Source organism: Suillus subalutaceus, assembly GCF_016647625.1.
Source record: "Suillus subalutaceus strain FC151 chromosome Unknown DFJ58scaffold_19, whole genome shotgun sequence".
NCBI lineage: Eukaryota > Fungi > Basidiomycota > Agaricomycetes > Boletales > Suillaceae > Suillus > Suillus subalutaceus.
In genome coordinates this window covers 400,901-423,220 of record NW_024540268.1, presented here as the reverse complement: position 1 = coordinate 423,220, position 22,320 = coordinate 400,901, and the positions used below count along the sequence as shown (strand labels likewise).

General features: G+C 47.4%; 5 protein-coding genes across 5 annotated transcripts; 2 read left to right on the top strand and 3 right to left on the bottom strand.

The window, feature by feature from the left end:
• Positions 1–657: 657 nt before the first annotated feature.
• DFJ58DRAFT_838655 (uncharacterized protein) lies at positions 658–2,876 on the top strand (the record flags this gene model as incomplete). The annotated part of the gene is made up of 2 exons (XM_041392471.1): positions 658–2,108; positions 2,159–2,876. The coding sequence occupies 2 exons, from the start codon at positions 658–660 to the stop codon at positions 2,874–2,876; spliced, it is 2,169 nt and encodes a 722-aa protein (XP_041247491.1).
• Positions 2,877–2,964: 88 nt separating this feature from the next.
• On the bottom strand, positions 2,965–4,991 carry DFJ58DRAFT_168076 (phosphoesterase family-domain-containing protein). The gene is made up of 8 exons (XM_041378997.1): positions 4,920–4,991; positions 4,572–4,867; positions 4,016–4,520; positions 3,909–3,961; positions 3,736–3,855; positions 3,569–3,679; positions 3,448–3,518; positions 2,965–3,397 (listed from the first exon to the last, which is right to left on the bottom strand). The coding sequence occupies exons 2-8, from the start codon at positions 4,661–4,663 to the stop codon at positions 3,054–3,056; spliced, it is 1,296 nt and encodes a 431-aa protein (XP_041247490.1). The 5' UTR covers positions 4,664–4,867; positions 4,920–4,991; the 3' UTR covers positions 2,965–3,053.
• Positions 4,992–8,814: 3,823 nt separating this feature from the next.
• On the bottom strand, positions 8,815–10,740 carry DFJ58DRAFT_838653 (uncharacterized protein; the record flags this gene model as incomplete). Its single annotated transcript, XM_041392470.1, has 7 exons — positions 8,815–9,111; positions 9,149–9,487; positions 9,544–9,672; positions 9,732–9,974; positions 10,028–10,402; positions 10,460–10,669; positions 10,726–10,740. The coding sequence occupies 7 exons, from the start codon at positions 10,738–10,740 to the stop codon at positions 8,815–8,817; spliced, it is 1,608 nt and encodes a 535-aa protein (XP_041247489.1).
• Positions 10,741–11,568: 828 nt separating this feature from the next.
• On the bottom strand, positions 11,569–15,253 carry DFJ58DRAFT_838652 (uncharacterized protein; the record flags this gene model as incomplete). Its single annotated transcript, XM_041392469.1, is given in 14 exon segments — positions 11,569–12,018; positions 12,077–12,403; positions 12,459–12,656; positions 12,714–12,893; positions 12,958–13,054; positions 13,111–13,219; positions 13,372–13,532; positions 13,583–13,779; positions 13,841–14,020; positions 14,075–14,155; positions 14,175–14,294; positions 14,351–14,742; positions 14,794–14,970; positions 15,043–15,253. The coding sequence occupies 14 exon segments, from the start codon at positions 15,251–15,253 to the stop codon at positions 11,569–11,571; spliced, it is 2,880 nt and encodes a 959-aa protein (XP_041247488.1).
• A 1,837-nt stretch (positions 15,254–17,090) lies between these two features.
• On the top strand, positions 17,091–18,510 carry DFJ58DRAFT_864754 (uncharacterized protein; the record flags this gene model as incomplete). Its single annotated transcript, XM_041394137.1, is given in 4 exon segments — positions 17,091–17,204; positions 17,271–17,292; positions 17,339–17,862; positions 17,876–18,510. Coding segments are annotated over 4 exon segments (1,110 nt in total), but the record flags the coding sequence as incomplete, so codon positions are not given.
• Positions 18,511–22,320: the final 3,810 nt, after the last annotated feature.

The window sequence follows — 22,320 nt, the reverse complement described above, 5'->3', positions numbered from 1 at the left end:
AATGATGAAGCGATGAGTGAGAGATTGGGTAATGATTGCCGGCAGGTTAGGATACAATGGTCGTAATCGATTGAACACGCTCCTGCAAATTCTGCCGAAATTTCTGCCATCTGACAGCAATAACAATTCTGCCAAATCGATCAGAATCGTGCTCATAAATATATGCAGAATATAAAAGTGTTTCCCCATCCTCAGAGATATCATTTGAGATCCCCTTCATTTAGCTGCATGCGAGATTAAAAACTCTCAGATGAGCTACAGGCTTACAATCAGTCACTGCTAGCTCCATTGGCTAGCGGCCAAGCAGACGGCCTTTCTTGGTGGAAAAACGTTCCAATCAATTCCGATCGCCCGTTCAAGGCCTTTGCTCCTAGAGCATTAACGAAGTTGAAGTGCTCGAGGGAAATGCTTTTGGTTATGACGAGTTGGGTCGGATCGATAAAGGAATAATACCACTGGCTATTCTAGATGAGGTTGAGGTGGTTAAATACAATGGCGAGGATGACGAGGCAACAAATATTGATGAGTCATCGTTAGGGATGCCGTAACCGTAATATAAGCTGTGGGCCTGCCTGGGCGCCTATATTAGTTTTGCCGGTTATAACCGGCATCTAAGTAGTTCTGCACTACCATCCGGGCTGAACGCGACACACAAAAATGGCCACAGGTAAATCGCCGTCGGCGTCTGGTCTCGTTGGCCATTCTTCGTCAGTACAAGATCATGTGCAGTCGTCATCCTATCAAAGCAGAAAATATGCAGATGTTCACAACAACGCGAAATATCGAGAACCACAGACATCCGACCTTTTAATGGGACCTGATGACGATAGCGATGATGATGAAGATGATGAGGACGATGAAGATTATATACCTGAAGATGACAAGACTTACACTGCCAGTGAAACAGGCTACTCCGTACGCGAAGGCGACTTGGACCTAGGTGGAGACGAAGAAAGTGAAGGCCGAGGTGAAGTGGAAGGGGAAGGCGATGAAGGCGAAGAAGACGACGAAGACGAAGACGAAGAAGGTGAAAGTGAAGATGAAGATGAGGCTGAAAACAAACGTGTCGAACTTGAAGGCAGCGACGAAAAGGTTGAAAACAACCATGGAGACAACGCTTCAGCTCATGCTTCTCTGAAAAACGACATCGAAGCAGCAAACACTAATTCTGCAAGGTCGTTACCAGTGTTTCCTAGGCCTGGCTACAGCAACGAGCCTAGAGCTAAATCAAAAGGGAGTTCACCATGTAGCCTCAAGAGTACTCTATCTCCCTCACCACCTCCCTGCGCGCCTTCTCAATCTCAACCTTTCCCCCTACCATCGTATGACCCTATGACTCCCTTGGACCCGAGTATTGATCTTTCCTTGAAGGGCGATTTGCCGCTAAAGGCAGAGCTGGAATCCTCTCCCGAGCCCGACTTTCCTTCCGTGTCTCAGATGCTCGCAAAGACGCGTCCTTCGGCATCGCAGCCTGCGAAATCTACCTTTGAGAAAGGTCGGGCGCAAGGCTCTGCTCATGTTTCTGCTATCCGTTCACAGGACATTGTCTCTTTGAATGTCTCGAAGTCGCCGATGGCGATTCATAATGTCGCATCTTCCCCCTCACTGTCGCAGCCCAAACGTCCACGTCCTGTGGCTTGCAAGGCGAAGCCACGGGCTCTGCCGATTGAGCCTCGTAGCTCTTCGACTCTATCCCATTCCGCTACTCCTGGCGATGAAGATGGGGACAGGAACAAGAATAACGGCAAGGGAAAGAGAAGGGCTTCGATCGAATCATCTCACAGTGGTAAAGAGGATATCCCAAGGGAGAACCTCCGCCCCACAAAGCGTTCAAAGTTGGAACTAGCTGCACCTGTGCCGCACAAACACGAACAATTCTGGATCCTTGATGGCAACACCGTCCTCGAGGTTGGAGGCGTGCTCTTCAAACTCCACCGTTCTAGGCTCGTTGATCAGTCAACTTTTTTTGCTAACCTCTTGGATGAGCAAGATGTGCTTATGGACGACAGTGTCGTAGTCGAAAGGGATGAACATGGCATAGTATACCACCTGTCGAACACCACGCCGACAGACCTCGAGGCATTACTACAGCTCGATAAGAACCCGATGTAAGGATTTCATCTTTCCATCTTTGTTTGATATTTACTACAACTTACAGGGATTATTATTTCGTCCCCCCTGCATTCCAAGTCTTGGCTGCTATCCTTCGCGCAGCAACCAGGTTAGGTTTCGACACGTATCGTGCGTTCGCCTTGAAACTCTTAGAAAATGCTTGGTCCTCTTCTCTCGCGGATCTCACCACGGAAAGTAAATCCAATGCAGCGGAAGTCGTGGTTCTCGCGCGGACCTGTGGCGTCGAAAGCGTCTTGAAGAGGGCTTTCTATGAAATGGTTCGGGTAACAGGCTACGGTCTCGGCGACGGCGAGTTGGACGGCGACGATGGAAAAGAATCCCAGGAAATCAGTCGCGCAGACGAAAGACGTTTGGAACGCATGAGAGAGCATCTTATCTCGGCCTGGTCACAGGTTGCGGTGCGCGTGGATCGTTCCTTCAAATGCCCCAACCGAACAAAGGGGACTTCTGGGACACCTGGGAGGGCTTATATCCTTGGATCGTCCTCTACTTCATCGCGTCTCCCTGGATGTCCTTCTTTGTCTTCGAAGAAAGACGCTTGGGAGAGACGCGTGCACGACTCTGGGCTCTACGAGGAGTATCAGTTTGACCCTTTGTGCGGACTTCAAGCCCTGATCGACATCAAATGGGACGAGGAAGAAGGCTGGTGCTCAGACTGTGTGCAGGCAAGACGAGAAGCTTGGACAAGAATGCGTCAGAAAACTTGGGGGCGCGTTGGAGTGTGGATGGGTCTTGACAACTGATCGAAGTCTGGCATTCAGACCTGAGGGTAACTATCATGTATTTTGTACAACGATACCTTGTTCGCACGTTGGTAATGTCCTGTATCGATTTGCCCGACGCACTCTGCCACCCACACCAAAAAAACGGATATAACAATATGGGATAAACTTTACTGCAACACTACATAGCTACGTCCACTAGAGTAGCATTGCCGCGACTGCAGCAACAGCGACTGCAGCAATCATGCTGCCTGCATTGCTCGTCAAACCAGCAGCAGAGCTAGTGGTTGTAGCTGCAGATATATTGACTGGTGCGGGAGCATCGGCCGAGTTCAGCGACATGTTGACGTTAGGAGCAACAAAGGTCGGTCCACTACCACCGCCAGTACCGTTCGTGTTGGGTGCTAAATAGGGGACGTAGTAGTCAACGTTCAACGGTCCTGGGATGGTCCCAGTGATGTTGAGCTGGGGAAGGTCGGTAGAGGAACCTGTGAGGTTGTTGTTCTGATATGAGGTGGACGCAGCAACGAAGTTGAAAACATCTGGATAATACAATCAGAATACAGTACAAAAAGGTGCAAAGGGTACGCACTGGCCAACGTCTTGTTGGTGTCCCCACGACCGAGGTTACCGAGGTCCCAGTTGTTCTCGACAGTTGAAAGTCTGTTCGTGGATTAGTTAGTCCAACACCTACGTTAAGTTTCAATACTTACGTCGAGTAATGTGTATAGAACGTTGGATCGGTGGTATTCTTCATGGCCTCGGGGATGACTCCACCCAGGAGGAGGCTGTATACGTTGTTATCAATCGTATAGGTCTCGTTTCTTTGCAAACAAGGACTTTAAGATCAACAAGCATGGTACAATGGGAAGAAACGCACTCGTCGAAGGTGAGCAAGATGAGCGTTGAATTGGTGTTGAAGTTCGTGTCGTTGAGCAAGGGTAAGAGCCAATAGTTGAGCCAGGCAGCAGCATATGCAACACTAGTATCGTGAGCGTCACTGCATGACCTTGTAAGATATTACATAAGGCAATGATTGGAAAATGGGCATACTCGCGGAGGTTCGGGGTGATGAAAATCCACTGAGAAAGCGAATTGTTACCAACCTGTTCCAGGGTGAATACATCAAGTTTGAGATCACAAGTTAAATGAACGCGTACATCGACAGCAAAGTCGTTGAAGTTCCTAATACGCGCCGATCTGGTACTGATGTTCGCTACGGATTCGTAGATGACCAATGGGTTGTGCTTGCGCACGTAGTAGGTGTAACCGTCAGAATTGGTAAAGTTGTATGGTTCATAGCCATCCGTGGGCATATTTTCCTGATAAGTAGCCCAGCTAATGTTCTTCTGATCGAGCAAGTCCACAACAGTGGATATGTTGGTGGGAATGTACTCCAAGAGGTCACCTGGCAGACCGAAGAAGTCGCCACCAACGGCGGCGAGGTAGTTTGGTTCACTTGGATGGGTTACGCCGTAGTACCCGGTCAAGGTGATGCCCTGCGCAGCGAGGGTCTGGAAGACTGGCTGAGAGGCTGCCGAAGCAAAGTCCGTATTCTCCAACCAGATCTGAATGAAGCGGTCAAACACCTTTCCGGAAACGACGGGCGTGTTGGTAATGGTGTTGTTTGCAGGACCGACATAGAAGGATGATTCAGAAGTTGGTCTACATGACTGAAATCAGAGGTGTCTCATAAACAAGGGTTAGAACTCTTACGCAGGAGCTGGGGTAGTGAAAGCTGTCGATGTGACTGCTGCTGATGCAGTCCTGGCAAGGGCAGCAAGGGCGAAGATTGATGGCACAATCATGCTTGGAACTTGTCACGTCAAGATGGAGGCACGGGAGGGCAAGTTCAACATTTCATCCGCACCAGGATACTTATAGGCTCTCAAAATTCATGAAGTGGTGGTGATGCGCCTTGTGAACATTTTGATGTTTGTTGTGTGGGAGCCCGGCTTGACCGGTCCTCGGGATCTGACTCTGAGTGAAAACTAGCTAAAGAACGTTCGAGGCTGCAGATCCCAATTTATCAATGATTCACTCTTTCCACGATTGTGACCGTACCTATGACATTTCGATTCGTTGAATGTTGTCGTCGTTCAGAACAGAGTCTCGTCGGGCTATGGCCGAATTACGAACCAAGGTGATGAAAGGTCATTACATACCGGCACCAATAATTTAAACGCTCACGGCATTGCATCATGTGGTCTCCTTGCACGTTCCTCCTTCATCTCTTACGGTCTTGACATGAATCTCAGGCTCATTGGTTTGACTTCATGTTAGCACCTAATTTCGAATTTTACACTCACGTGGAAGAGACAACGATAGTGCAACAAAGCAGTGCAATCGGAAGACCGCCTCGAACGTGCGTCCTAGTTCTATCACTGTATTCTTGTCCTCACCGACGACGGAGGCGTGCACTGTGGGTAATAGTATATCAAATAGGCGTTTATTTCCCTCACTGGTTACAATTAGATCACAATTTGGGTCACAATGTCGCGCTGAATTTTGATTGATCTTTTACGCGGGGATGCGCCATATGCTTCACGGAATCGTGGATGCCTTATCTTGCACCTGACTTTCCCCCTTAATAGTCACGGGTCCCTTATGCTGAAGATGGTATGTTATTGTGTTTTGTGAGCGTCTATCTCATTACAAATTTTAAATGAAGCATCCATGTCCCTAATCTTGTGTTGACATTTGGGTCTTCGAAACCCGTAACTTGGAAATGCTGTCAAAGAAGTGGCTTCAGCTAGCTCCGACTTTTGTACGCCTCCACGTGGGGTAACTTGTTCCATGCACTTCTATGTCCAACCTCTGACAGGCTTCTAGCTATCACGGACGTTTGGGCCCTTTTAACTGCGACGCACTGCATCCGAAGCTGTCTTGGAAATCAATATCGCGGAGTGCTCATGATACATTGTATAGTCACCGGCCGTATAACTCCACAATCTGGGGTAAAAAATAACACGCACTTTGCAACCGAAGGCTCTCTCACAATCGGAATTCACGAGGGCTGGCTGTACTTATACGACCATTCATTCAGCCCCTCTGCATCGAACACAAAGATCTGAAATGGAAGAGTACCGAATTGGCGCCAGAATTCCTTGCGATGCTCCAGGTGCTGTGTTTACAATCATTCGTTCAACCCCAGTCTGAGCCGAGCGCAAAGAATGGAACGGTACACTGGACTTGCATCCTCTAGGAGAGTTCCTCACGGTTGTTGTTTCGTCATCAAGAATGTATAAAAGGTATAAATCGAAGGTCTCGTCGTCCACTGCTCCCCTAACGTCATTATAAACAATTTATTTGCTCTAAGTATTTAGCCATGTCTAATTATCTCCTCTAGATGTTCCACTGACAATACACGATTGAGAGCGTGTTAAGCTCGAAGATTTCCATGGCATCGTGGGAATCCAAAACGCAACTCCATACTCACTTGACAAGAAACGTTTTTTTTTTGGAAAATGGACGGATTTGTGCTACAGAGACAGAGGAGAGTAGCAGTGATCTTCCTGCCTCTATTTTCACATTCGGTGGTAGAACAGCGCCGCCCGACGACAGCATTTATTTCATCAATGCTCGCCTAATTACTACGGCTGCAGGTGACCAGACTACTTACACTCGAGCTGTACTGTTTGTTGTCTTTTCTTTCTCTGACCGATGCCAAGTGACTGATTCAATTTCAAAAGGAAATCCAGTCGTTGGATAGTGGCCCATACCCAAATACACGTCCACATCGCCTGGACCTCAAAGTGAACGCAATGTGCGCAGCGCAGTGCAACGAAATATGTCGGTGGGGAAGGGATTAGTACGAAATGCACGCCGGGTGCGAAAATTACATTCTGCAAGCATAGTACAATGAGACGAAAACCAATGCGTCGTAAGTACTTCAGTCATATCTTATGCAGTCACCCAGGTGTTCGAGATGTTCCTCTAATTTAAGGTATTCTTGAACGGTGAAGTTATTCATCGTGACAAACGAGCGTTCAGCAACGGACTAATCACGTGTCACGGTCATGGCGTCAACCACACTGCACCAATGCGAAAGCAGAAACACGACTCACTGTCACAGTAGATTCAGTGGCTGACACTCCCACAATTCGTCACCCTACCAGGCCGGTGAGTCACGGAGTTAGACGAAAACTACTCATAGCTCACTTCGCTGTCTATTACTACTGGCGCGCATACATTCTCATCGCAGCAATCATCATCGTGGTTGCAGAGGACGGCACATTCACTGTCAGCGCTGACAGGAGACACTAGTCAACTTAAAAGCAGCAATAACGGCGAGGACGAAGGAGAGACGCATTATTTGTGAGACGTGATATGGGATCCCAAAAATAAATCTGAAGGGGAGTAGGAAGATAGCTTGCTTTTATGCCCTGAATAATGTCCCGCACAGAAACTCAGCGTCCACCTGAAATACTCTTTCAAACAGATGACATTCAAGTTTGCATTGCCAGCACTTTGCCAGCAGACCTCAGATTTGGATTGCGCTGTCTCTGACAAAGTTCTCTTGACGTGACAACTCACTCGGATGAAGAACTGGTGATGTGTAATTTCAACTCGTTGTTGTATCCGGTCTACGATAGGTGACGCGACGATCCCTGAAATGTTCCTAGCGACTCAGGGGTCCCATGGATACAAAGAGAAATACCATGCATGGGGAACGCAAAATCAGATACCAGGAGATCTAAATTCCAAGGGAAAGTCCCCAGGTATACTGTTATTTTTTAGACGTACATAGCTACCATATGCAGTACCATATGATTGTTGAGAATCTCAATTGGTTCTCATATTCTACTGCGATAGATTTAAATTTTACTCTAGTCTGAGGCGCCGTCATATATTTCGGTAAGTTCCGCTCATGCTACTGTCGGAAATTCCTAATTTTGGTTGGCATATCTTAAAATAGCGTGCAAGGTCCCAATTTGTCAGTGGCATTGCGGTCCGGTTGCAAGGGATCCCGAAAATTATGGAAGCTGCTTGCAAGCGATACAGACATTCTTCCAAGACGGTCCCAAGACCATTCCAACGCAAGGTCACGATTTTGAAAACAACTGAAAACACCCCTCATTGGAAGGTCATTGCAAGTCACATGATATCATTCCAAGCATTTCGAGGACTTGTAAGGACGGTCTGATTCTTTTAAGGTAGCGATTTGAATTACAAGTTGTACAAATTACTAAATACCGATTTCTGATGTTTTGTACCTTCTACTGGGGCATTGCACCAGGTCAAAACCTTCAAAAGCGGCTCTAAATCCTGCAGAAGAAATCACGTCAAGTACAATAAATGTGAATAGATAGACAAGCTCACCTCTAATAGACCGACATGAGACACGGGGCATTCACGGCGAGAATGATATGCACCGTTTCAGCATCAAGTACATAAACGGAATCGGTACCGGCTATTGATAGGACTCCCCAGTCATCCTGGTGCCGTTTGTTCGAGGAAATGGGAGTGGCAGTGGCGGAGGATGTAGATGAGAGACATCTGATGGTGAATAGTGATTCATTGCTTTGTCGATGGGCCAATGAGGCAAGCTATCAATATGCATAATGTCAGTACTAAGCTTGGCTGAAGAGTTCAACAATTCAAATGCACCTCAATGTCAGGTTCAGATGTCATGCTGATTGTTGGGTGGCTAGGGGTGTCGCTACCACTGAGGAGTTTTATTAAATTGGAGAGAAGCTAGAGAGATTCTGGAGATGGAATTCTAAGACAAACGAGAGATGATTGTGGTTGAAGCAAAGTGTTGCAAGCCTAAGTGAAGACAAACTTCAACATTTGTTTGGCCTTGTATTAATATATCCATTAATGGAAGTTCCTTCTGTCATCAGACACGTCGTTGAAATCACATTTGAAGTCCATACACAGTCGACAAAAGCATGTAGTTTGATAGAAAGTCTGTACTAATGTAAGCTAATTTTGGTGATAGAGCGGTGAGGATGCTTCATTTGCCCTTCCGGCCTGACCGCCTTACAACAACAGCTTCATCTTCACCCTCCGCAGTTGTCTTGCCTTTGCGCCGTGCCTTTGGTTTTGCGCGTGCTTTAGTTGGAGCAGGAAGGTCAGATTCAGCAAGATCCTGATGCCTAAGATTGAGTTCATCCATTGCAGTAGTGATAGATTCTGAACTTCGAGCCATATTGATGACAGGAGGAGCTGTTACTACAGGGGGAGCTGCAATAGGGGGAGCTGCAACAGCTTGAGGGGGGAGCCAAAATTGAGGGAGCTGGAATTGAGGGAGCTGAAGTATGGTGAGACACAGGTAGTAGCTCATTGACTTGGACATTACCGCTATTAGTATTGTCATTAGCATGTCGTGACGGGATTGGTGGTGTGCCGTCATCAACAACCGGTTCTTCTAGTTCATCTTCTATTGCGCGATTGAAGTCTTCTTCCCATGTGTGACCCAGTCCGTCATCATTGAGAGCAGTAGAAGGGGGAACATAAGACGAAGTTCCTGAGAAAAGGGCATCATTGAAGAATGTGATGACCTGGTGCGCCCAGGCACCTCCAGTCAGTAAACGCTGACGGTAGAAGTTGTGGTATTCGCGGTATGGAATCTTTGTAGTGTCACCAATTTCAGTGAGTTCTGCATCACCAGAGAGTAGGAAGATTGCCTTGTATGAGAATAAGTCACGACTCTAACAACCACACAAAACTGATTTGGACTCACCACGACAGCAGCAGCAGCAATCATACCTGGCGTTATAGCTCGCAATTTCCAGATCTTGGCTTTTGTCCTAGAAGATGCAGCGCCTGTAGGTGCCAATGACGACTTGTCGAAGAGCGATACTTTCAAGACCTATAATCATATATGAGTGTGTTAGCCCATATTGAAGTATCGAGCAAAAAGAGATGTACCTGCACGAGCTTTGCAGTTTTCAACAACTGATGCGGTACTGGATTATCAGGTCTAGGAAAAAGCACAGGTGCGAACTTTGTGTACTCTCCATGGGGACTCAGTAGAAGAGGGCGACAGTTAGGGTCTTCATTTCGTTTGTAGCCTCGTATGAAGATGCTTGCGTTGAGACCAAAGATTGCACTTGCGCATGATTTGACGTCAGATGCCATTTCAGAACGAGCGTTGCTGACACCCCTACCAAACTATTACATTGATTGTCATTAAATGATTGGAATGTAAGAATGGATAGGCATACCTGAGATCCGAAGTTTTGATAGCTCATCAATTCACGTTCTTCTTCAGGAATGAACTTGAAGAGCTCGGCCCTCACACCATCCTCCATCAAGACTCCTGTAAGCCAACGCTCCTTGCTATTGAGGTCGATGTCTGGACAGGTGCGAGCTGACAGCGGGAAAAGTTCAATGTTGATCCAAAGGCAGTGGGTTATCGAGTATTTCCTCCCAAGAGCTCGTATGGTGTCTTCCTTGGCCGCCATCGCAAGATCATTCGAAGTAAGGTTACGACGCTTGCGGCCTTTAGGTACTGCAGCCTCAAGGAGTGCATTCTTCTTTATAGCCTCACGGCATTTACCATGCAAGTCGAGCAATAGTCTCTGCGAGATCTCGAGGGCCTAGTAGTAATAATCTGTGGTAAGAAATGTGAACTTTCTAGCAATACAATGACTTACCTTGCGCAGCTCTTGAGATGTCGCATCTGGAGGTGCAGGAGCAAGCGCAGCGCAGACCTGGATGAGCTCTGCGTCCGAGTCGTCTGAATCAGAATCCGACGAGAACTCTGGATCAGTGCCCGAGCTCGACTCTATAGTTGCTGCGCAACGGTGTGCTGATGGCATGATGGCAGACGACTTCGAGTTGAACTCAGGATAGAGCTGGGGAGACTAGGATTATTAGTGTCAGTGATACATCGTGATTATATCAGTCAAAATTCGCTTACCGCTGATACAGACATTTAGGCCTTGAGGGTACCACATGTTGCAACACATACAAAACCTGAACATGAGTGATATTAGCTGTGGCATTAGAATGGACCTACTACTTAATGGGGACACACCATGTAATACGAAGCATGCGACGTCGACAGGGCATCCTTATTACGTTGAAGATGGTAATACAATTGGAGTTTGGTCAGTACATATATGAGTTGCGGAGGCGAACAAAAAACAGAATCCAAGGCACAATAATAGAGTCCTAGGGTATAGTAAGATGAGAAAGCCGTTGGATAGAGGGTGAAGGTGAAATTGATGATACAGATGGGATGGGAGTCTCAGAGCGCCGTGTGATAGAGGTGAAGGTGAAATGGATGATATGGAGGAGATGGAGAGTCCAGTGACAAGATGAGCTATGTAGAGTGCTCTTGGTAGAAGTGAAGGTGAAATGGATGATACAGAGAAGATGGAGAGTCCAGTGATGAGACGAGCTATGTAGAGCGCTCTTGGTAGAGGTGAAGGTGAAATGGATGATACAGATGGGACAGGGGAGCGCTGTATGTTAGAGGTGAAGGTGAAATGGATGATGCAGATAGATGGGAGAGCACTGTGAGATAGAGGTGAAGGTGAAATGGATGATGCAGATGAGATGGGAAGTCCAGTAATGAGCTATGGAGAGCGGTCTTGGTAGATGTGAAGGTGAAATGGATGATGCGGATGGGATGGGAGAGTGCTGTGTGATAGAGGTGAAGGTGAAATGGGTGATACAGGTGAGATACAAAGGAGAGTGCTGCTCATATCCTGGCTTGTTATTGCAATAGTCATAAATGTAAATGTTGAACATACCATAATTAGAACATATATCTCTGCGAACGAAGGAACATGTCGGAGTCCACATAATCAACGAGAAAAAAGTCGCCCCTTGTACTAGCGAAGTCTGGAACAAGTAATGCACCACGAATAACCGAGTGAAGCGTAATAAACTCCGTCGAAGCGAGTGGTCGGGCACGAAGACGTCTCAGTCGCAAATCTTGATCTATAGCGTGTTGTGGGCCTGTTGGAGCATCCATAGGTTGAACTAGGGCGAGATCCAATGTTTGACTGCCAATTGATTGCTTGAACATGAATAAAATGCAAACAAAAATGTTCTTATTATTCCCATCTTTGTCCTGGGTGCGAACAAGGGCACAGTCACGTCGTTCACGGCCATGAAAGCTCGGGTTGCAGCGCAGGTGGTCGGTAGTAAGCTTCCAGTCCACAACAGACTCGTAATTGACTTTGAGATATTGGTGTTCTTGAACCTGGAGACATGTTTGTGAACAACGGCGACTCGTGGGAGTGAAATATGGAGTTACTGACCGTATCTTGTGCTGAAAGCGTCAGCCACGTTTTGCCATCAGGTAATGGTATATTGTATGCAGGTAGAGCGTGATTAAGGAAGGTCGAGAGCTTTTTGCGGAACTGCCCAAAGGCACGGTTGGACACATTGTCGTTTTCAAGCTGTGCAAAGGTTATTGCGGACTGAGGAGCGCCAAGGTGAATATGTCCGCCAAAAGACCGATCATTCAGGTCCTCTGTCTCAAGCTCTCTCTCCGAAAGTATGGCCTTGCGTCGTTCATCATCGAAATGATCGATGTGGTTGTGGAGGACTACAGAGACGAAGGTTGTGTGGTCAAGCCTGAGTATCTAGATAGCAGGGGTAGTCAACGAGTCAGTTAATGTGAAGTGTGATCAAACATACCTGGTTTGCGATATCTTTGCCATTTGTTTGCAGTTTATAGGCCCTCTTGATCGGCCCATGATGCTTCTCGTTTGGCCGCGTACTAAAGTTTCGCGCAGCTCCTTTTGCCCTAATGTCAGAAAATATGTGCCTCATTGAGTGCACCTTCGGAAAATTCCAGTTTTTTGTCGCTTCGTCACCAAGAACTTCGATATATTGCTGTTTGAAGTATTAGTGTCAAGTAGCGCATAAGTTGGTCTAGATACTAGGACTTACATCTAAGCACTTCTGGAAAACGAGAATCTCGGCCTCCCCAGCTGCAATAGTGCTTTCTGTGTGAACGTCAAATGTTATATACATGTAGGCATGGAGATAGCTGGCTATGCACCTTAGAAGTGCATAACCAGCTTCGTCATCTTTGCGTGTGAGCACGTTCTGTGTTGTATACAATATTTGCTATCAAAACCACAAGAAATATGTCAGTTATAGCTTCAATATGATATAGCACTCGAAAACGTACCTTAGATATATCCAGGAACTTGTTGCCATCGGAAAAACTGATGTTTGTAACGTGGTCGAAGTGGTTTAGGTTTTGCCATCGCAGAAACGCAGTGAACCTATAGAATGAACAAAATACAAGACGAGGATGAAATAAGGATGTAAAGAGACTCACTGGTCATCAGTCGTCTTCTCAGCAGTACGTCCCAGTGTTTTCAGGTGGGCCTTGACTTCCTCGAACATGTGATCGCCAAACAAACCACTGTCGTAAGTGTGCAAGGTATCTTGCGAGAGTGCGTCATGCGGGCTGGACCGTTCAACAATCCACAAAGAGTTCTGACGGTTATGAGACCATTTAGTTTTGAGAGCGAGAAAGTTGAATGAATCACTCACATCGACAGGCCTTAGACTCTGCTTTTTTAGTGCCTGCCCTCACCAGCGGTACGGTCCATGTTCCTCAATCGGACGCAAGCTTGTGCATCATCAATGACGCGGGTAGGGTATATTGTAGAATGGTCGGTGAGCTTGTCCTTCGGGACAAGGCAAATAGGGCAAGGACATGCAGAGTTGAACCCTCGTATCAGGGCCATCACACACCTGATAACGTAGTGAGTAACAGAAACAATGTGAAACTACTAATCACGTACTGCTCTTCGTAATCAGCAGATAAAATCAGTATTAGTGGAAATAACCAGCGTAGAATTCCATCATAGCATTGGTGCGCGAAGCCAGTTTTGGAGATGAGACTGAGGGTTTCAAGGAGAATCGTGAATGATTTGTGCCATACGACCTTCTTTAAATTCGTATAGGACAGCTTGCCATCCTCGTCTGAGTCTGCAGGAACCTGCCACAAGGGCAAAATGATTAAGTGTGAATTGATGTCTTCAAGTATCGCAAAGACTTACTATTGGCAACCAACCCACTAAGCGTCCTCCTCCAGGACCATCAACATTCCTGATTTCAACAGGCAGATTCCCGCAGCGTGCGATTACTGGGTATGCCTTGACAGCACCGGCCGACGAAAGGTGCGTTTTGTCAGCATACAGTATAAATGCGAATGGCGCACCATTATGGGGCAAAGATGTCTTGATTGTACACTTTAATTAGTCACAACGTCATAAGAAAAATGAAAAGCTCACTTGTAAGTCCCACCAGCGGTCTCCTGTCCATGGCTCATGGAAGAAGCGTTCAAAATCAGTTCCGTCATGTTTGTACAGTCGCTGGGCATCCCAAACGAACTGCGGGTGCTAGCAAGGGGTTATCCAAGAGGTCCAATGCCCAGTCCCATAGTGGTCGTGAATATACTTCATACTCGATGTTTTCCTTCTTATACTCAACAGGTACAACATGTCTTTCAAACTGTTACAATATGGTCATATATATATGCAAATGTGACATTATGCTATCGCTCTTACAGGAGTCAGTTGGCTGGATGCCCTCGTCCATGCAGCTGACACGTCATTGTGAGTTTTGAAAGTAAAGTTCGTGCGACCATCCGCAACTCTCCAGATGAACTTGAGTAGTTCATTAGTTTGGTCTTTGCTCAAGGCAGCTCGGTGGGCGAGTTCAGCAAACTCGAAGTCTGCACGACAGCTGAAAGGCTGCCATGGCTCGTCATCGATGACAGGTGATTGTGTCGTCTCCGGCTTATTGGTCCCGTAAACAGAAAAGCTCTCGATGATTGGAGCGTGACCACTGTGAGGGTGATATTCGGTCTTGAATGTGTCGAGACGATCTGAGGTAGTTGCTGTGGCTACTGAAATTGGAGCAGGAATGTTATTACCCATGCTGATATCAGAATCAGAACCTGAATCATGTTGAGATAGAGTCAAAACAAAACAGAAAGAATATTACATACGTAGCCGTGTGTCTTTCCCGACACTTTGCACATCATCGAGGCCTTCAAAACCTGCGTCATCATAATGGTAATGTGAATCCGCTGCGGATGGAGAATCAGCTGCTGAACCAGCCTCTTGAATGACTAGTGTGGTATCTCGGGCAGCCTCATGAGTGCGCCCTTTATTGCTGCGATGTTCTGATGAATCAAAGTTGATGATTTTGAATATAATCAGTGATTGAAGGTAATTTAGACGACATTGAGACGTACTGTGTTTTCCTTCCTTCAAAATTGACCTGGCTGCGGCCCGTGAAAACTCTCTATCCTCTTTCTTCTTTTCCTTCCGTCGCAAGCAGCTTTGTTCGTGTGATTTGAGGCCTCGGGATGTGTACAGTTCATTACAATACTGACAAGCAACCTTGAGAGATGATACCGAAGAGCAGGTGTATTTGCGCCCTCCTGTGGATCTTTGGGGAGCCATTGATGGTAAATAGAAACAGTATAGACAGATGAAATAAGCAAAGGAATCGTTCAGGAAGAAATCATCGATGGATGGAAGATAGGTGGTATGAGATTGAAATCTGACCTTGATAGTGTAAGCCGCTTGCAAGACACAGTTGTTTCCCTGGCAAGTTACCAAAAGAAGGTCACTTTCCTTCCAATATGCTATGAATAGGTCACTTCGCTTTCAATACGCTTTCAATAGGTCACGCTTCCTTGGAAAAGTCTTCCATCACGGATGCAATGCAGTTAAATGACGTCTCAATTTAGAAGCCTTGCAAGGCACCTATGGGAATTTCCGACAACGTATATAACTCCGCTAGCCATATCCTCCACTAGTCACTGCACGGCCATGTCCATGCATCGAATTTCAACCCATATAGTGCCGGACTCCAACCACGCCAAAAACCTAATCTAACACTAAACCACTGCGGGCCATTATACGTATCTCTGTAGATTCGCAAAGGCCCTCCGAGTCCGGGCATCCCAGGACCTTCTTTTTTCTGTCTAAGCAATGCTCCATATTTCATTCAATCGCATTACAGGGGAGGAGCACAGTTGAGTTTACATTCTGACTTAATGTACTCTACTCAGGCTGCCACATCATTGATAGGGTATAGCACGGGTATGGGCCACACCGCGGGTGGTCCCGGTCAGGCGGGTACGGGTACGCACGTGTAGAGATGTGCCATGTACCCGTGATCGCATACATGTCAGTACGATGTACTCACGGGTATATAGCCGCACCATCTCCGAATCTTCTCCGCGGTGTTACATGTTGGACATAACAAAGATTCGCCGCTCACTACCTTGTTTTTCGGAGGTCGTTGACTGCAACAGTGACCCACTGCTTCGATCCTATTTCTCGCTGCTTCAATATTCCTACTAGTTCATATTCTTCCGTCTCGGAGACACATTACTATTGCTGATTACAACTTGGTGATTCAACAGTATAAAGTGAGGTATACAGACTCTGATTAACCATAATGATGGAATAAATCCATCATTATGGTTAATCAGTCTACTGCCAATGACACGGCCTCGCTCGCTGACACTCTTTTTCGCGCAACTCGGCCAGCGTCTATGCAGTCATGGACAAACTCGATAGCCACATGAACAATCGAGACGAAAGAGGAGTTCCGACCGTGATGAAACTTGCTCGTAAGAAAATGGATAGATACTGGAAAATGCCTGATGTCACTCAAACGCGTATCGCATTGCTACAGGTGAGCATAGTGACATCGATATCTGAGCGGGGTTCCTATCGTCACCGTTTTCCTCGCAGTCTTCTCCGAGACAGCACACTATCACGGCCATTTCGTCGCATATCACCGTGGTCTTTCCTACGGTCTTTACTGGGCTGAAATGCCAATGCAGTATCTCCTCGTCTATGTTGTTCCTGGTGGCGCCAGGACAATATGCGCTTCGGTGGCAGTCATGCATGCCCAATTGGAGCGGGTGTCGACGCCATGTACACGCTCCGCTGGAGCCCCTTTCATGCTCCATTTTGGCTCAGCATTTGTTTCTGAGATGATGGCGCGTATTCGTACTGTAACGTCTCGATTAACCTTCGCACAGATGGATTTGCCCGCTGTCAAGAGCCCGAGATCGACGCGATATTCGAACTTTGTGGTCACCCACGAATGAAGAAAGAGAGACGGCGAATATAGTTTACTCTTCATTACTGCTGTAAAGAGATGAGAGTCTGCAGGAGCAGCCTTGTCTACATACGTTAACATTAAGTTTGAGCACATCTGATTATGTAATGTTCCGTTAGTCCAATTATTGGGCGTTCAACATCCATGCCACCCAAAACGCCGGAAGACCCAGAACAAAACCCATATGAGCTGCTTGGGATCTTACAGGAGGCTACCGAAGCCGAAATTAGGACAGCCTATCGAACCCGCTCACTAAAAGTCCACCCAGACAGAGTACGTCTATTCATCCCAAGATCGACGAGAGTCCGAGACTAATTGAAATCGACACTGGTGTTGCAGAACAGAAATGACCCTAATGCAGGTGCGTACCTAGCTTCGTTAAAAATATAGCTAACACATGGATGTAGCTCAGAAATTTCATGCATTGACAACCGCCTCCACCCTCCTCCTCGATCCGCTCCGCCGTCTCGCGCTCGATGCACAACTCCGTTTGCAAGCTGCCAAGAAGCAGCGTTTCGCATCTTATGATAATAAGCGTAGGGCGATGGTCTCTGAGCTGGAGGAGCGGGAGCAAGAGTTCAAGAAGGCGCGAATGGCCAAGGAGAAGGAGAGGACTGCGAGGGAGAGCGAAAACTCGAGGATTCGCGAGGAGGGGCGACGAATGCGGGAGGAGAGGGAGAAGGAGCTCGAGCTGCAGGAATTGGAACGTCGATGTGCGAGGTCGAACGGAACTGTTGAAGAAGACTCCCTCGCTCCACCGCCTCCTGGCGATTTGGATACCACGATCCGTGTCAAATATGCTCTGTCATCACATCCTGCGCTTTCCACAGCATTTGCACTCGCTGCCCACCTTCGACGGTATGGTGAGATTGATGAAGGGATGGTGGTGATGTCGCAGAAAGCCAAGAAGTCGAAAAAGTCGAAGGGACTCGTGGACTGGCGAGATGATAGTGACCGCGCTGGTGCCTTTCAATCAGTTGGGTGCTGCATTTGCTGTGGTATCGAGCGCTGAATCGCTGAAAGATCGGGGCATGGAAGTGGCATGGGCAGGCGGATCTGAACCTCCGATACTGGGCTGGCTTCGCGAACGTGGAGAACTCGGAGGTTCCGCAGCCAAGCGGGTTGAATTGCTCCCAACAAAGACTGCTCCGGAGGGGACGACGTTCAATTCGTTTCCCTCGAGTTTTGTAGGTCTGGTTGACTCGGTCAATTTATTCAAATCACTAATTTTTCTGTTTGGTAAGCCTGCTTTTGATGATGTGGCACCACCGCCACCTCCTACTGTGAAGGCGGGGATGGACTACGAATCGTTGACGCTCCTCCGCATGCGTGAAGCTGAGCGTGCGCGCTTAGAGAAGGAGATATTGGAAGCAGAAGCTACTGAGGGCGGTTAGCCTTGCTTTGCGGCACCCGAAATGGACAGGAACTTGTATTAAGTATTTCTGAACTCCTTCGGGTTGGCAGTATAAGTCTGCTCATGAATCATGAGTTATTTCTTATAGCTGTTGACCTCCGTTGCCTTGGTACTCGAGCGGCTTGTGAGCAGTTAGGAATATCTTAAACCTCCATGGCGCCAAGATTTTCATGCATCGGACTCGCGACGTCATACACAAGAGGTCCTCACAACAGGATTAGGTAAGGCCAACCATGACCTACAATGGTCAATGAGACGTAATTGTAAGTGAGTAACTCACCTTGACAAGGATGACCTGTGCTCCAGAACCAGGGGACGAACGTACAAAATGAGCTCGCGTTCGACAGATATAGCTGCAACGTACATGGAATCGTGCAAGCGCCATACCCTGTATTTCAAGTTGAAACATGAAGCGCGTATACCTGTCCATCTGGCGCAATGATTCACGGTGACGAACCTTGTTATCACCACTCACAAGAGGTGCGTCCCATGGGTCGCCGATCCTGAGTTGGAAGAAAACAGAGTGATAGGCCTATGTAGTTTCATTTCTCGGGCGAATCTTGACCTCGTGCCCTGGATGTAGGAGTACTTAAAACTTACGGCGCGCAGCGCCAACACTTGGTGCAGCAAATTATCTACAAGCAGCCTTAAGCACGTCCTAAACTTCAGCAAGACTCCTAAACCTTGTCATTTCTAACCCTCAGCAGACTCAACTCTTATCTCAACCTCATTAAGTAGCAATGTATAATCAATTGATTCTATTTTTGAGTGAGAGATGATCAGATTATATTCACGCACATACTACATATGATATACTCTATGGAAAAGGTCAGGAAAAGGGTCAGGAATGCTGAGGGGTTAGGCCTGTCGAGGGTTAGGAAAGTGAATGACAAGGTTTAGTGAGGTTTGGGACGTACTTTAAGACTGCTTGTAGATAATTTGCTGCACCAAATGTTGGCACTGCGCGCCGTAAGGTTTAGGTACAAGTCCCGTTTAGGACAGGTATAGCGGCGTTCGGTTCCCTGGTGAACTCGAACTGTTAGAATCGAGCAGCCCTCTCTATATACGCCCATTGTGTTTTGGTGTCAAGACCTGCTAAGAAACATCGTCGTAAGTGATAGACCTTGTTGGATGAAAGCTGTGATGGAGCTGCGCCCAATAGATGATCATGTCTTCATCCATCATCGGAAGGCAGGAGACATCAACGATAAAGCACCGCCAGAAATTTGAAGGACACACCCAATCGGTCGAGCGCGCCATACATCTGCCAGACGGACAGCGGATGATGACTTGTTCATTGGACGGCTCGTTGCGAGTATGGAACTTAAAGAGCGGGAAACAGATAGGAGACGACTGGCGGGACGGTGATGGTGAATTGTGGACCATGGCGTTGTCTCCGGACGGGGAGAAAGCGGTTAGCGGCGGGAGTGTGGATGGCGCAGTAAAGTTGTGGGACATCAACACAGGCAAAGTTATCGCGAAATGGATGGGACACACAGGAACAGTGAGGTCTGTGTGCTGGAGTCGAGATGGTCAGCGAGTGGTGAGCGGGTCTCAGGATGGGACTGTAAGTGAGTGGAACGTGGAGAAGGGAGAGACTATCATCAGTCCAATGAAGACTGGGCACAATATGGTGTTCACAGTCATCTACTCGCCAGACATGACCATGTTTGCAACTGGTGGATTTGACGACACCCTAATTCCTGGATCGTACGAGTCTTTGATCAAAATCTGGGATGGGAAGACAGGCGAGCTTGCCGCCAGTCTCAAAGGACACACTGGCACAGTGTGGTGCCTGGCTTGGACCCCGGATGGAAAAACGCTTATCTCCGGGTCAACCGATGGATCGATTAGGACATGGAATACTTCAAACTGGAAGCAGATCGCACTGCTCCATGGGCACACCAGTGATGTCTGGGATATTGCAATATCTCCGAATGGCCGCATCCTCGCAAGCGCATCATTCAACACAGCGCAATTATGGAATCTCGACAACAGCCAGCTCATCAGTTCGCCCCTCAAACATGCAGTCTCAGTGAACAGCGTGTCGTTTTCGGCAGATGGAAAACTACTAGCCACTGGCTGCTATGACAAGAACGCGTATACATGGGATGTTTTTGCTATATCAAAAGAAGCTGGCCTTGACGACCTTCTTTTGGACAAGCCCAACAAGTCGCTACTCGCTGTATGTGACACTTTCATCAACAGTACTTCTCGCAGCTGATGCATTCTACATAGGCTGATGCTACACTGCGTCCTGTTTGTCAGCCAATCAAGGTCTCCCCTCAGATAACCCGTGGTTTTTTCGACGACACACCAAATCGTGCTCACGTACGTCGTTAATTATGTCTCCTCGACTACTGTTTTCATCACAATACTCTCAGTTGTCTGGCCCCCACTCTCTATCATCACCATTGCATAGAAGCACCCTTCGTAGCCGTTTTTTATCTTTATTCCGCCCCATACACCCCGATGCACATGATACGCCATCCCGACCTCGCCCTTTCCATCGGGTTCGAAATCGTCTCTTTGCCAGACCAAGCAACGCAGATATCGAGCTACACGAGCGTCCCTCAGCAGTTGACGTCCCGTATGCCAAGGGGAAACGTGTATGTCACTTATCCTTCTCGAATGTTCAATCCCTCCTGATATCATTTTCTCCTTCGAACTCTATCTCACATCACGTAGAGAAACGCTTCAGCAAGAGAGCGACGGAGGCCGCTCCTGAAGCCAATCCGGATAAACGCTACTGCAGGAAGCTCACGCCCTCCCAATAGCACCGTCCCTCAGCAATCCAACGGCACGGCTCAAGCCCAATCATCTTTGCAATCGCATGCTGCCGTCTCTACCGTATCTCCCGTCGTCGGTAATACAACTTCGAGTACTACTCCTCACGTAACGATAAAATACCCTGCACGTTGGACTCGCTTCTGGCTCTTCATCTGTTGTGCGTCTCCTGAGTATACCGATGGTCGTCCTTAATCTACCGGTCATTTACCACGATCTCTCCCGTCATTTAACATTCCGTGATACAGTTATCTCACCCCTCGAACACATACCTAACGTCGTTTATTGCATACTTCAAGTGCAGCTCAAGTGCAGCACGCACGTTTCGTTCTTACATATGGTAGATAGCTGTCCCTACATGAACAGCTTGTCCTTGTCTACTCTATAGGTAACAGATGGATGCATCTCGTGTTTGTAAAAATGTGAGACACTGCGTAGTCCCATGTGCATACTATCAAGTTGAGCTACATGTTAGTAATGATAACATCTCCGTTGAGTCACACAACGCCTCCAAACGCATGTCGTGATCCTGCAACGCCGCCTTTGAAGTCATCAACCTCAACAGTAGGCTTGTTAACATCGAGAGAACGGATGACGATGAGACGGAGATCGGATGGAACTGGGATAGGTATATGTTTTACAATGTATTGTTTAACGCTGATGACGATGTATTTCAGTTGCGCAGATAACGCAACGAGAGGTGACCGGTGACGACTCGGCCACTGTGCCTATTACAAGAATGAGTACATCGTTAGATTTTCCATCGACCGAGGACCCATCTTTGTTGTGATCCAACTAAAAGACCCACTTAATAAGCAGTTTCAGGGTATCGCATCCTGCAATTGAGGGTGTTGTCTCCAGGCATATGGACATCACCCCCCAGTGATCCGGACTGTTTAGAAGCTACGACGCCTTCTTGGGATAGACATCTCTTGACTACATTCGAAGTTGTTGCAATCCTCCACGAAGGCCATACCACCAGATTCGTGCATAGTGAATTTATGCCGATATTTACGAGAAAGATAGAACGCGTGGCTGGTTTCAGTCATTAGGAGTCCAGGGTGAGTTTTCGTCTACTGACAAACACGATAATGCATGTCTTACACCAGATGGGTATGAGCATCGGCGGGATGACGAGCACATTTGAGGAGCAGTTGAGTGGGGAGAGACAGTTTTACACTGTTGGTT

Coding starts and splice junctions, on each gene's coding strand:
- DFJ58DRAFT_168076 (XM_041378997.1), bottom strand. CDS start 4,663: ATGATTGTGCCATCAATCTTCGCCCTTGCTGCCCTTGCCAGGACTGCA. Junction 3,856..3,908: donor ATCACCCCGAACCTCCGCGA/GTATGCCCATTT, acceptor AAGGTCATGCAG/TGACGCTCACGATACTAGTG. Junction 3,398..3,447: donor CACCAACAAGACGTTGGCCA/GTGCGTACCCTT, acceptor TGTATTATCCAG/ATGTTTTCAACTTCGTTGCT.